The 12,847-nt window shown below is 38.6% G+C and overlaps 1 protein-coding gene across 6 annotated transcripts in view; it reads right to left on the bottom strand.

Moving 5' to 3' along the window:
* The window catches only part of RAPGEF5 (Rap guanine nucleotide exchange factor 5), a 157,628-nt gene that overhangs the window by 13,651 nt on the left and 131,130 nt on the right, over nt 1-12,847 (bottom strand). For all 6 annotated transcript variants that reach the window (XM_071735734.1, XM_071735731.1, XM_071735730.1 and 3 more), the window contains 6 exons: nt 11,140-11,237; nt 9,593-9,715; nt 8,245-8,423; nt 5,668-5,758; nt 2,420-2,470; nt 1,235-1,322 (listed from right to left, as the gene is read on the bottom strand). In XM_071735734.1, the coding sequence (XP_071591835.1) occupies nt 1,235-1,322; nt 2,420-2,470; nt 5,668-5,758; nt 8,245-8,423; nt 9,593-9,715; nt 11,140-11,237 (630 nt within the window). The remainder of the gene's footprint in view (nt 1-1,234; nt 1,323-2,419; nt 2,471-5,667; nt 5,759-8,244; nt 8,424-9,592; nt 9,716-11,139; nt 11,238-12,847) is intronic.

Below are 12,847 nucleotides of genomic sequence, written 5' to 3'. Positions count from 1 at the left end.
TTTCTGTGAAACAACTATTGTTCCTCTTGTGTTGAAATACAGTAGTGTACAGTAATATAAGTACAGTAATGACTTCTATGCTATCAGCATTTACTTTACTGATCTTGGAAATAACATTAATACAAACATGCCTGACATGGAATAAAGTCCTATGTACTGTGCAATGCCTTGGGAATTACCAGCCTTGGCAACCCCTCCTTAGGGAACACTGCACTGTAGAAAATGACTGTATTACTATGCAAAGTCTCCTTGCTATCTCCTGTGCATTTTAGAGACACGAATGCTGCTTACGTGCACGTCATTATGCTCTGTACCGGAGTGCTGCGCAAACATCATCGCTACAAGTTTCTTGTTTATGTTTGCTGCCTTTGTTTGCAGGCAAGACATACTTGAGAAAGTTAAAAAATATTGATTTTTGAAGCCCTGATAATTGTATCCATCTGAATAATGAAAACTCCTTTGATGTGTGCAAGGAGGGGAAATGCCTGATGGCTCCTGAGCTGTCACTGACTGATCTGGAGAACTGTCTTCAAACATTTTAAACTCGCAGCAGTAGCAGGTTGGAATAAACAGCCTAAAGAGAACACTTTCAGAATACAGGCATAATCAAATGAATTTGCCATGTTCAAAGACGAGGCAATTAATAATTAATGACTCCAAGACAATGGAATATTTGAAATACCTGCCATTTAATTCTGCCCAGCTCACTGCGTTAAGGATGCAGTTGTGTTTTATTTTAATAGATTTTTAAAAAATCTTTTTTAATACTAAGATTTTATTTAACTCTTCCAGACCTGTAAGAGACTGGAAAATCCCCTTCTCTTTGGACAGGCAGACAGGGCAGGCTCTGCCTTTAGGGTGACATCAGGTAGTTTCACCCTGGTGAGGCAGGGCGAGCATCTCAGCCCAGGAGAGTGGCTGAGGCTCCTTGTGTGGGTGCACCCTTGTTCAGGGATTTTTCAAGGTCTTACTTCTCCACTGAAAAGAATGTGGCCAAAGCAATGACACATTTCTGTATCTACACTTGATGGGAAGGCACTGAAGTTTGAAAACATGGGTGAAAACTGGCATCTTCCCTCTTAAAAGGCAGCTGTTTATTATCCAGACAAAGTGCTATCTTGTAGATGCCTCTACATCTGCCACATACTTATCGTAAGGCTATCTGAAGGAAAAAACACCTTACACTTAATTTAATTAATCACAATGAAGAAGAACAGCCAAGTTTTAACATTACCTTTCAGAAGTAAGGGCATGAAAGGGATTTTTGGAGATTTCATTTTCTTGAATGCATCTCTGTAAGCTTTGTGATTCAGAGAAGGGTCCTGCAAAACCATTTGGGTAATAGAGAGAAAAATCAATAGGCTATAAAAAGAGCAATTTTAAATCCATTACTGGCTTATGATCTGAACATAATTTAGATATAAAAGGTTTCTTTGGGAAACGAGGTAAATAAAGGTTTTCTAAGCTAGGTGACTTACTAAAGTGAACAGGAAATGTAAACAGTGAAAGGAACAAAAGCTATTACACTCCTCTAGATGAAGCAGGGCTAAATTGGGAGTAAGCTGCAGAACAGATTCACTTGGACTGTTCTTCAATTTCCCCACAAATTTCTACTAGCAAAAATCTCTTCAGCTTAATATCTACTACAAAATGTGTCCCATTAATATCCCATATTAATTTTTTCTTAAAAAACAACACCAAACAAACAACAAAAAAATATCTGCTCTCAAAAAAAAAAACCTGCTCTCAGATTAAAAGGAACATATTGGAGATTTTCAAAGAAAACAATATAGTATGTTGTGTAAGTAATTTAAAAAGTTATCTCAATTTCCCATATAAATGACCATTTTCCTACACCAGCTCACACACAATCTTGAAAACACATTAATTTATAAAGGACTAGAAGCACAGAAGTATGACACCCGCTAAAGGCTCAGTCTCTAATCCCTTGCACCAGGCAGCGATCTCACCACACACCCACTTCCACGACAGCAAAAAGAAACGCTTGTTTATTCAGCTTTGATAACAGTGACAAAGACCTGATAGCCTCAGATTTAGATTATTTTTTTTCTTTTTTATTTCAAATGTCCTCTTTTTCTCCTGATCTGCAGCACATTGCTTTGGATAAAGGCTGATTAACCAACTCGGCAAAGGAACAGCTTCCAAAGTGATGCTGGGGAATCAAAACCACATTCGCCTCTCTCTGCCCTTCCTCCAGCTGTCAGGAATACAGCCTTTTTCCTTTTTGTGTTTGGAGACCACCTCTGAGCTCTCAGGGGCTGCATGGCCTTCGGCAAATCACAGATCTGACATTACAAATTCCAGCTCAAGACAATGACAGGCAGCCTTCAAAGAAATTAGGAGGAGGGAAGGCAGGTAAAGACAAGCAATGCTGTTCTGCTGTCAACACTGTACTTACCGTCAGGCTTTCAAGTTCAGTAAAAAGTTTCTTGAACTTCCCAGGAATTTTCTGAAGTGGGGAAAACAGAGAAAAGAAAAGAAAAAAAAAAAGTTTATTAAAAAAGCAACATAGGCAGAAAAAGGTTTGAGGCATTTTTTCTCCATGAGACTGCCGTGTGTGAAGCACCTGCTGGAAGCACCAACAGCCAGTTAACCTCTGCTCCTCAGCTTCAAGAGCCCTAATTACAGACCATGTTCAGTGCAATGCCAGTGAAGCACCAGACCCTGCAGCCTCTCCTCAGGGACCTGCATCAGTCTTTTATGGAAACTGCTTGTTAGCAGGTACTCTTATTTCCTAGCTTCTGTGTCTGCTGCATTTACCTTCATAACTGTATCAAGTTAGAAACGGAACCATAGAATCACAGACTGGTCTGAGTTGGAAGGCACCTTAAAGATCACCTAGTTTCAACCCCCCTGTCACAAACAGGGACACCTCCCACTAGACCTGGCCTTGAACACTTCTAGGGAGGGGGCAGCCACAGCTTCCCTGGGTAACCTGTACCACTCTCACCACTGTCACAGGAAAGAATTTTTTCCTAATATCTAACCTAAATCTACCCTCTTCCAGTTTGAAAGTGTTGCCTCTTTTCCTAACATAACTGTGAGAAGTCCCTCCCCAGCTTTCCTGAAGGTCCCTTCAGGTACTGGAAAGCCACTATAATGTATCCCCAGACCCTTCTCTTCTCCAGACTGAACAACCCCAACTCTCTCAGCCTGCTCTCATAGGAGAGGCTCCATCCCCCTCAGCATCTTGGTGGCCCTTCTCTGGAATGGGTCCAACAGCTCCATGTCCTTCTTATGTTGGGGGCCCCAGAGCTGGACACAGTACTCCAGGTGGGGTCAAATAGGAACACAGGCTGAGAATTCAGACATTATAATCACATCCAGGTTAACTATTTGTTGTAATCACTCTTTCCCTATACTATGTGTCTAGAAATAAACTTGCATCATGCTCAGTGGTGTTTGAAGCAACACCCCCAGTGTTGACCAGTGTTGCTACTGGTGCCAGCAAAAGAGATCTTTCCTTAACAGTTACAACATCTCTGGTATCTCATCCTAATTCCACAGGGAGCTACACATTCCAAGGGAGCCTAAGCACAAGCTATCTTCTTCTCTCACATGCTAATACCTGCTCTGCTCCACAAGTATCCGCTGCCTTTCATTGCTAAGATGCTTAAATAGATTCAGCTCATTATACTCAAAGCAATTGTTCTACAGTTTGAATTTTGCTGCTGGTATTTCAGACTCAAATTGTGGGGACCTTAAAGCCTATCTTTTTTTTCCAGTCATTCTAGTTAGTCTAATAGAAGACATCCTCTTTTAGTACAAATCCTATCTTGTCTTTGTCCTTAGATCCTGACAGCCACAATGACACTACCAAGAGAAAAGTGTCAATTTACAGCTAAGTGGATGTGCTGTATGATCAAAATGCTCAAGTAACTGAACGTGCTATTGCAATTGCAGAACATGGTATTGCAATTGCACAATTTTAATATCTTCAATCAGGGAAAGTTAAGCTCATTAAAACACTGTGTACGGTAGAAAAAGTAGAAGAATATGCTTGGGAGAATAACACTTGTTTAAGAATTCAAGTGCAGAGCCAATATAATTTAGCATCTAAATGGCTGCTTAAATTTAGGTGGTTTCATTTACATCTGTAAGTAATTATAATTAATTTATAAACATTGCTCTACTTTCTAGAAGTCACATTACTAATGTAATGTAAAGTACTTCCACTTTTAAAATTTCTAGTGCGGCAAAGTTTAAAAAAAAACCAAACAAAACAAACATGTGATTTCATAAATATTTTACCCACAGAAACATGACACATTTGAACAACAAAACATATGCAGATGCACTCCTTGTTCCCAAAAGCAATATATTCTGCTCTTCTTAAGAACGCAGCACATTGTCCCCAGAGGTCTCACCACTCAGCAGAGTTCTGCATGTTTCCATGCAGGAGATTTACACCATTGCCACTGGGTGCCTTTGATACAATATTTAGTCCCTTCCACCCTCCTACCAAAGCCCAGAGAAATGGGATGAAGGCATCCCATAGGCGTAGGCAATGGCAAATGTTCCATGGAGGGACATGTTAGGAGAGGCAAAAGGTTGCTGCTAAATCATCCTTCTCAGGTTTGTGGTTTTTCCTAAATTTTTTGCTTTACTTGTTATTTAAAGTTTGCTCCTCTTTGCCTATCTGAGTCGCTCTCAGATCCTCACCACAGATGCAGTCACTGCCCTTGTTTCTCTCTGTGCTGAAGCAACTGACATAGGCAGTGATATTTGCATGATTTCAGCTAATGGAGAAACTTTGCTCTGGACAGTATCATATAGTTTTGTAAGTCTCTGATGGCTGTTTGTTTTCAGCTGTTGGTGTTCAAGACTATCTCCAAGGCAGCAGGTCACAGCATTTTCATCTGCTTTGTATTACCAAATGGTATTTTTTGAGAACTGCTCACTTGTGGTGTTGGGGGTGTGAAGGAGGGATAAGGCTTTACCCCATACACTAAATCACTCTTTCCTTAATTTTTGGTTCATCAGCACATGCAATACAGTTGCAGATACTCCCTCTCAATAAATTATTTTTACTTGGATGAAAAAAAAAAAACAATCAGCAAACCCACAATATAAACACAGACCCCAGTGAGAGCCTCCTCTAAACATCCCATGCTCTGTCCGGCAACCTGTAGCTTCCTCAGTAGATGTTCTCCAGTGTAGTCCTTATTCATGGCCTGTTTCCTAACTCTGTTTTTCAAGATGAGCAGCTACAAAAGAGCTGACAATTAAAGAGGGTTTATTCCTACTTCGTTTTTTTGGGTTTTAAAACTGAATTATTCTATAACAAGGTATTTCTTGTTTGGAGCCACCTTTACAAGATTTTCTGTTCTGACAACTACTTAAAATGCTAGAATAATTTACCTGATTTTTGTTGTTGTTTTTGGGGGGTTTTTGTGCTGTTTTTTTTTTTTTTTTTAAGGGTAAGATCTCTTGGCTTTGCAATTATTTTCATAGCTCTGTAAAGACACATTTAGTTTTATTTGAATGGCTGTGTATCTAAGGTTTCAGGTCACAGAGAAGTTTCTCTACCAACACTCACCCCATGTTTGATTTCAACATGAAAATACAATAATGGTAATTCACAGTATATAAAGTTTTCAAGAAATGGTTTGGACAGGGTGTAAAAGATACAGAAATATGTCTTACCTCCCAGGTCTGAGACAGCCGGCTGACAGATGCAGTGTTGAGACCCATAACAATAGCAAAGAATGAATTCAGATTTCTTTGGGCTTTACAGCTGTGGAATAAAAATATGAACACTGTATTCTGATTTTTTGTACTCAGAATCAGAGAAAAAAGGAATGTGCAAGTATGCAAGCTTATGGAGTCCCATTTCAACCCTCAGCAATAACATACAATCATTTTCCACATAATGAACTCGTAAATGTCCTGTCATGACCACCTGCAGTCTGGGTGATGTGCTCTCCAAGAAGTTTTTGAGCAAACATTCCACTGTCTCATCAACGCTGTTGTTGGCAGGTTATTTTTTTTCCTTTGCTGTCAAAAGTAATTTTCCCTTTTCAATGTTGAAGCTATTCTCAGCTGTCCTTTACCATACAGAATAATTCCTTGACCTCGATTCTGTTATATTATAAATATTTTCATCTCCTTTTTTCATCTTTTCTGTAAATTGTACATCATTGGATACTTCAATTTCTTATTGTGGTCACAGCCTGCAGTCTACTTTTCCATATTGTTATTATGCTTCATTGAATTCTTTGTATTTTATTTTTACTTTTCTCTCAAATTATTTCTTCTGACCAAGGAGAAGTAGTGAGAGGAAAGGAGAAACATAATTACTGTTTTGCATCTGAGTTCTTACACCTTTCTCCTGTGCAAGTATAAAACAAATATCAAATTATTTATTTGGAACAGCATCACATTTTGTCCTTGCCTTTAATTTGTCATCTATTATCACCCGAGGACCTCTGTCACAGTACTGTTCTTTACAATCATGCATTTATTTCTTCATCCCAGTATTAGCATTCCCTAGCTGAATTACTTCGCATCTATCTAAATTAAATCTTATCCTATTTTGTTGTTTGCACATGCCACTAGACTCCTTAGATTTTATTTTTTTTTATATTCTCCAATGCATTTGCAATCCCACATCATTTTTATTGTCTTGAAAATCTGATTAATGTTCAGTTTACATACGCCTATAAATTAGTTACAGTTAGCACTGGTTCCAATCCAGGTCCCTCCAGAATTTGGTTTTGGTACCTCGATTCTTTGACATTTTACTACATATGATCAGACCTTGCTCATTTCTAGTCCATTAGGAAATCTGAAATCCTGAATATCAACTCCTTTTCAAACAAAAGGACTTGCCTTTCTTTTGCAGATTCTTGAAGGCCGCTATAAACATGCATGTGTGTGTGAGAGAGAGTGAGAATCCTTTTTTGAGATAATTTTAAGTACAAATGAACCCACTGCCTTCACTGGGATTTATTATCAGGAAAAAGTATGTGCCAAGGCCTCAGACTGGGAACTCAACAGCCCCTGTAATTACACATTTTCTAAAGGCTGCCCTCATCACTGCCTACTGTCTTGAAACAGTGTATTTCCCACTTTACTTCAACAGGTTTAAAGTTAATCCTAAATTTGTTACTTAGACTTTTCCTGCCATTAAAGTCAGGCAGCTCCCAAAAGTTATTCCCTGCAAAACAAGGAAGGTCTGGTGACAAGAAAGACTGGTGACATAGATATCCCAATTTATGTGGGACAGACAAGTTCTTCCAGGAATGCCAACTAAGGTTACTGTGGTGCAAGCAAGGCATATGGAACCAACCATTTTTGACAAAATTGGACAAAACTTGGCCACTGATAAGGCAGGAAATTAACATATTACTGGACACCACAAAACTTGCAAAGTAAATGAAATCATACTTATGAGTTACATTAGATTACATTAGAAGAATTCATTTCACCAAAAGCATTGCTTCAGCAGAGAACAGTCCTTTTTATTTAAGTGCCTTGCAAATTAAATCAGCCCAGTTTATGAAGAAACAAATTACACTTTTTCAATGAACATGCATATTAAAATACTGCAGAAGACCAGCAAGTGGAGAGAGAGGTGAGGAGAGTGGTTGCACATATTTAAATTTCTCCTTTCCTTGGTTACTAAAATAAGAGTGATAACAGAGAAAAGAATTCTCTGTCTATAGTGTATCTATATATATATATATTCTATTCCAAGGCATAGGATAAATACCAGCACTTTTTAGAAATAGTGCAAGAATAGATGGTCAAATCTAACTAAAGAAACACTCCCTCCAACATGTAAAATAATACTCCAGAGAGAATTACATGAGGCAACAGCTTACTGAGGCTAGTTTCCTCTTTGGATGTGGGACTTTCATTATAACAGAAGTTTTTCTGTTTCCATGTAGCCTTTAGTGAATAACTCAAACAGTTCTGTAATACAGTCCCTAGATTACCTCTGCTAAGAAATTAGATAACTCTGCACTATTGGGAGGTTGCAGCTGATGCTGCAGATAAGCATCTCAGGTGTTGGGGAAGATTTGGGCAGCACTTAACTCTACCACATCTAGTTTGGGTCAGTGTTTGCTGGTTTTATTTATGGGCTGTTATCTAGGTGTACTTACTACACTATTAAAACACTGGATGGCAAACTAGTTTTCTTTCTTTGCTTTTACACCCGTTTCTCACCAAATATAGCCTGTGAATGCAAAGATTTTTGTTGCAACTTTAGTAACTTACTGGGCAGCAATCTTGATGAACTTTTTGACCAGCTGTACACGTTTGCAGAGCTGGCTGCAGAGGAGAATCTCAGTGGCAACCCAAAGCTGGACCTCATTGCACCTTTGAAGAAGAAGACTGAGATTCTCAGTGTTTTCAGCACTGCCTTGTCTGCTGAACGTGAAGTATATCAGCTCTTGCTGGAAGACATTGACAACATTATTAGGGACATAAAACCAATTTAATTGTAAATGAAGTATAAATGATTTAGAAGTGTTATTGAAACAAGACTTGATTAAAAACTATTATTTTTTTCATTATCCATGAGCCAATCACAAGTGATGCTGGGTCGAGGTTTGGCTTAGCAAAGTCTAGAGTCTTATTACAGCAGAGAAGTGGACTAGAAGTCCTGCAGGACACATTTTTCTTGTGAGATATCCTGTAATTCCACTTCTGGCTACAGCCAGGTATAGGACACAAATGATCTGCCTCTTTCTATATTTGATCACTCTGTTCCAGTATGAAAAAGCAACCATATCTGAACATTGCAGAATCTGAAAAATTCCCATTCAAACTTCTTCCTAAAATAGCTAAGTTTTCATCAACAGAGGTGTGGGTATTGATTTCTGTGCAACAAAGAACCTCCAAACTTGACAAGCTCTAGTTCTAAAGTGTCTAGCCTGAACCTGAAACGATAGACAAAGGAAAGCATCTGATGAAGACCAAGGGACTTGCCTATTCATTTTGTCAGAAAGTCAACATGCTTTTCAGTGAATGATATTTTCAAATGACATTTTGTACTGTTCAGAGTGTATTTTACTTAGCAGCTCACAGAAGAATCTATTATAGTCAATGAAACAACCCATGGTCACTGAAATAGACCATTATCCCATTTTATAAATCCTGCCCAGTATTTTTATCTCACTGAAGCCTAATGGAAGAGCAATGTAACCACTTAAATTGCTGAAATTGTGAATGCTTCTGTGGTTGTAGTGGTACCAAGGACACCTATTAGTGGTTTCCAGTATTTATTGGAATATTATTGAGTGTAAAGGACAATTTGCATATATAAAATATTCACACAGACAGCTTTTAGAGAATAATCATCCTCTTGAGGCAAATCTTAATAAATCCCACCAGGTATAGAGGGAACATATGAGGTACCCCAGCACAGGGAAGTTGCAAACCTTTAGCATATTTTTTCAGTATCAAGGATTGCAATACATCTCTTGAACCTGATTCAATGCCACCACTACTGAAAACTGCCAAATCATGCTGTCATGTTGGTGAACTAAGCATCATGGACCACTGATGTTCCAAAATGCATCAGGATGGCACAGTACCTGGAAATGGATGAGGTGCTTCTTACCTCATGAATTGCATTGAAGAGGCTCCAGTCAAAGTTTGTTAGTTCTAAGGCAAGATCCCAGGTGTTGATTCCCAAAATTCTCACAGATCTTTGCTGCAATTCCTCATTTTCACCAAATGGGTTCTAAATCGACAGCCAAGAGCAAAAAAAATATCCTCAGCAAATGCCAGAAGTTCTGCAATGCAACAACTACTAGACCAAGGTCCAAAGCAAAGCTGAGTAAGCAATCTTCTCTAAGTGCACTCTGAGGAATTTTTTCCTCCCACTAATTAAAGTAACAGAGTTATAGCCGATTTAATAAATATCTTGAAACAGGAAATGGGTCAATAGGATCAATGATTTCCTATTGGATTAGGCCTTCCCTCCCCCCCCCTCTCTCTCTCTTTCTCTAAAACCTGAATATAAAACACTGACAAAGCAGACAGCATAATGAAAATAAAATCCCTGAAGCCACCAGAAAATAAAATCTGAATTACAGCATTGGGAAATTTTGTATTATAAGATAAAGGAATCATTCTGCAAACACACTGGCTTTAAACTTGCCCACCAATCTACCTTTACAAATAACATAAATCCATACATTTTGTGATTAATCTACTTCCAATGTAAACACAAACAAACAGTCAAACACTGTCAGTCCTGCTTCATGAAAGTTACTTAGCATATTACTGTGGAGTACACTTAAATTGTTGGTGCAAAAGGTCACTTGACATTTTCATTATTAGCTTGGATTTTCAAAGGTTTCTCTTGGCTGAAACCTGGGACATGAACCATCTGCCAAGATGAAAGATTCTTCTTATCAGTTAAGCCATTAGTTTGGTGCTGTATTTCTGACAGTTACAGCAAGTTTTGCAATTTGTATTATGTCACTAATGAAACTAAATAGGCTGTCACCTTTCTGCACTGGAAACCTTGCCTTAATATTTGCTCTTTTCACAGGTGACTGGAACACCGGAGACAACAGGGATGACAGATTACAATGACTGCAGAGTGTCAGCTCTTTGAGGCACTTGATCCAAAAAAAAATGTAGATAGGTATTTCTCATCCCTGGGATGAACAAACAGATCCTAATGGTACTGACAAACTCTATAAATAGGTAGAGGCATTGCCCCTATGCCTACCTCAAAACAGCTGTGTAATTAGCAGAAAACTATTGGAAGAGTAATTCTTCAAGTCCCTGACTGAGGTTTTGGGAAATGATGGGCAGGGGATAGGGGAAAGTGTTTACAATCCCAGTTTCTGAGGACATGGGCCCTGAATAATCCTCATCCCATGCAGTCTTGTGCAAGCACAAGTCAGCTTTTCCTGATGAAGATTGAAAGACTTAAGCTGTACAGAAGCTTTGATCTATTTTAAATTGATGAACAAATTCCATTACTGGTCAGTCAAATAACTGTTGCTAATACAAGATTTTTTTTCAGCTACAGTGCAGCTCAATAAGCTTTACTAAGTAAGCAGAAAATAAATTTTGTATTAAAAAAGCCCTCAGTGCTTGATCTGGAGCCAGACAAATCAAAAATGGGAAGCATGCAATACAAATCCTTACCAAAGAATCAGTCAGATCTTTACGGTAGACAAACATACGGCTGGATGACTCAAAAGATTTTGAGATAGCCAAGTCATGTGGTTGTAGTACATGTTTTTCTGTAAAGACAGAAAACATAAAAACTTCAGTAAAGGAATAAAATCTAAACATAAATGTGAGAAAAAACCATTACAAATGTATTTGTAAAGGCACACCAGCTTCTTAGAATGTAGCTAAGCATCAAATCCAGTCCCTGTGGGGACCATCAGCTCCACAATTTCAGGCACAATAAAGGTGAGTTGTCTCTGAGTTGCACTAGAAAAGAAAAACTCCAGCACCTGCTTTCAACTTGGACTTCACATGGGACAGAACAGAAAGAAACCCTTAAATCATCTAGATTGATCTCCTATGCATAATAGAAAAACTCATTTCAACCTATTGTATCAACTGTAAATGTTGTAGCACCAAACTGGTAGCAAAGAGAAAAGATTTTTTTTTTTTGTCTACTCCAGAGTACTGGTTCATCTGTGGACAATCTTGGATGCATCAGAGAAAGGTGTGGGGAAAAATAAAGCAAACCAAAACACTGCTAAAAAACTGCCCTGGAAAAACTCTCTTCCTGTGGGTTTCAAATACTATTCTAGAGAGCTGACTAAAGAGATCTGATTATAGTGACTGTATTAATGTAGAACCAAAAGCATTACAAGCATGATTTGACATCTACCTTGGACTTTCCATTGCCCATAAGGGAGGAGCAGGAGCAGGAGGAATCTGAGAGCCAAACATCGTATCAGATTGTTTCCCTCTGATCCATGCTCATACTGACACCAGATACATTTATGTAGAACTACCAGTATGCTTTTCAAGGTAATTTTGAATAAAATGAGCTTGCTTGTTCATTTCAGGAGTACAATAAAAATACCTCTCCAACAGTGATACTGCTGCCCTCCAAATGGGCAGCAGGTGATAGTCTCATGTCATGCAAATACTAAAACAGAAACCAAAAGGAAAAGAAAGTGTGGCAGGCTGGTCTTTACTGCTCACAGCACAGGAATGACAATGCATAAGAACAAAGAATTTGTGGTATCTCAAATTAATTCAGGTAACTTGATTAAATAACATTTATGGGGTTACAGTGGTCATATACAAATGACAGTCCTATTGTACCTGTGTTTTTATTACTGTTTCTTATCACACAGCCAAGGGGCAACCACTTCTATTCTTTGTCTTCTTTCTTGGGAACCAGTGTGGTGCAGTGATAATGATGTGTTTCATTATTTATGAATTGTTGGGTTTCTTTAGCTAGGTAGACAGCACCAGATTCACTACCATTTTCATTCATTTTGTTACCAGAACAAAACTTGCCCTGCTCTTGCACAAGACCTAAAACACAACAGCCCAGTGATTTTGCAGTGCTACAAAATGCACTGGAGGCAAGCCTGGGTAAAATAACTTCAAGTGAAGTAACCTTCAGCTGGCCAGGACACCTACATGCAATGCTCCCACGTGGTTGCTTAATGCCCAGGCTCTAAATATTTCCCTGCCACCCACATCGGTGGGTGCCCTGCAAAAAAGTGCTTATTTAACCAAGTTTGGTGTGGGGGAGAAAAATGTGACCTTCCACATCTGAATCATATAAATAGACAGAACAAGCCAGCATTTGTCCATATTACATTTAACTAGACTGACAAAGAAGTAAGAATGGGTGCCATATCTTTAAGGATGCATA

Source organism: Heliangelus exortis, chromosome 2, assembly GCF_036169615.1.
Source record: "Heliangelus exortis chromosome 2, bHelExo1.hap1, whole genome shotgun sequence".
NCBI classification, from domain to species: domain Eukaryota; kingdom Metazoa; phylum Chordata; class Aves; order Apodiformes; family Trochilidae; genus Heliangelus; species Heliangelus exortis.
This window is presented reverse-complemented; position numbering and strand designations above follow the sequence as displayed.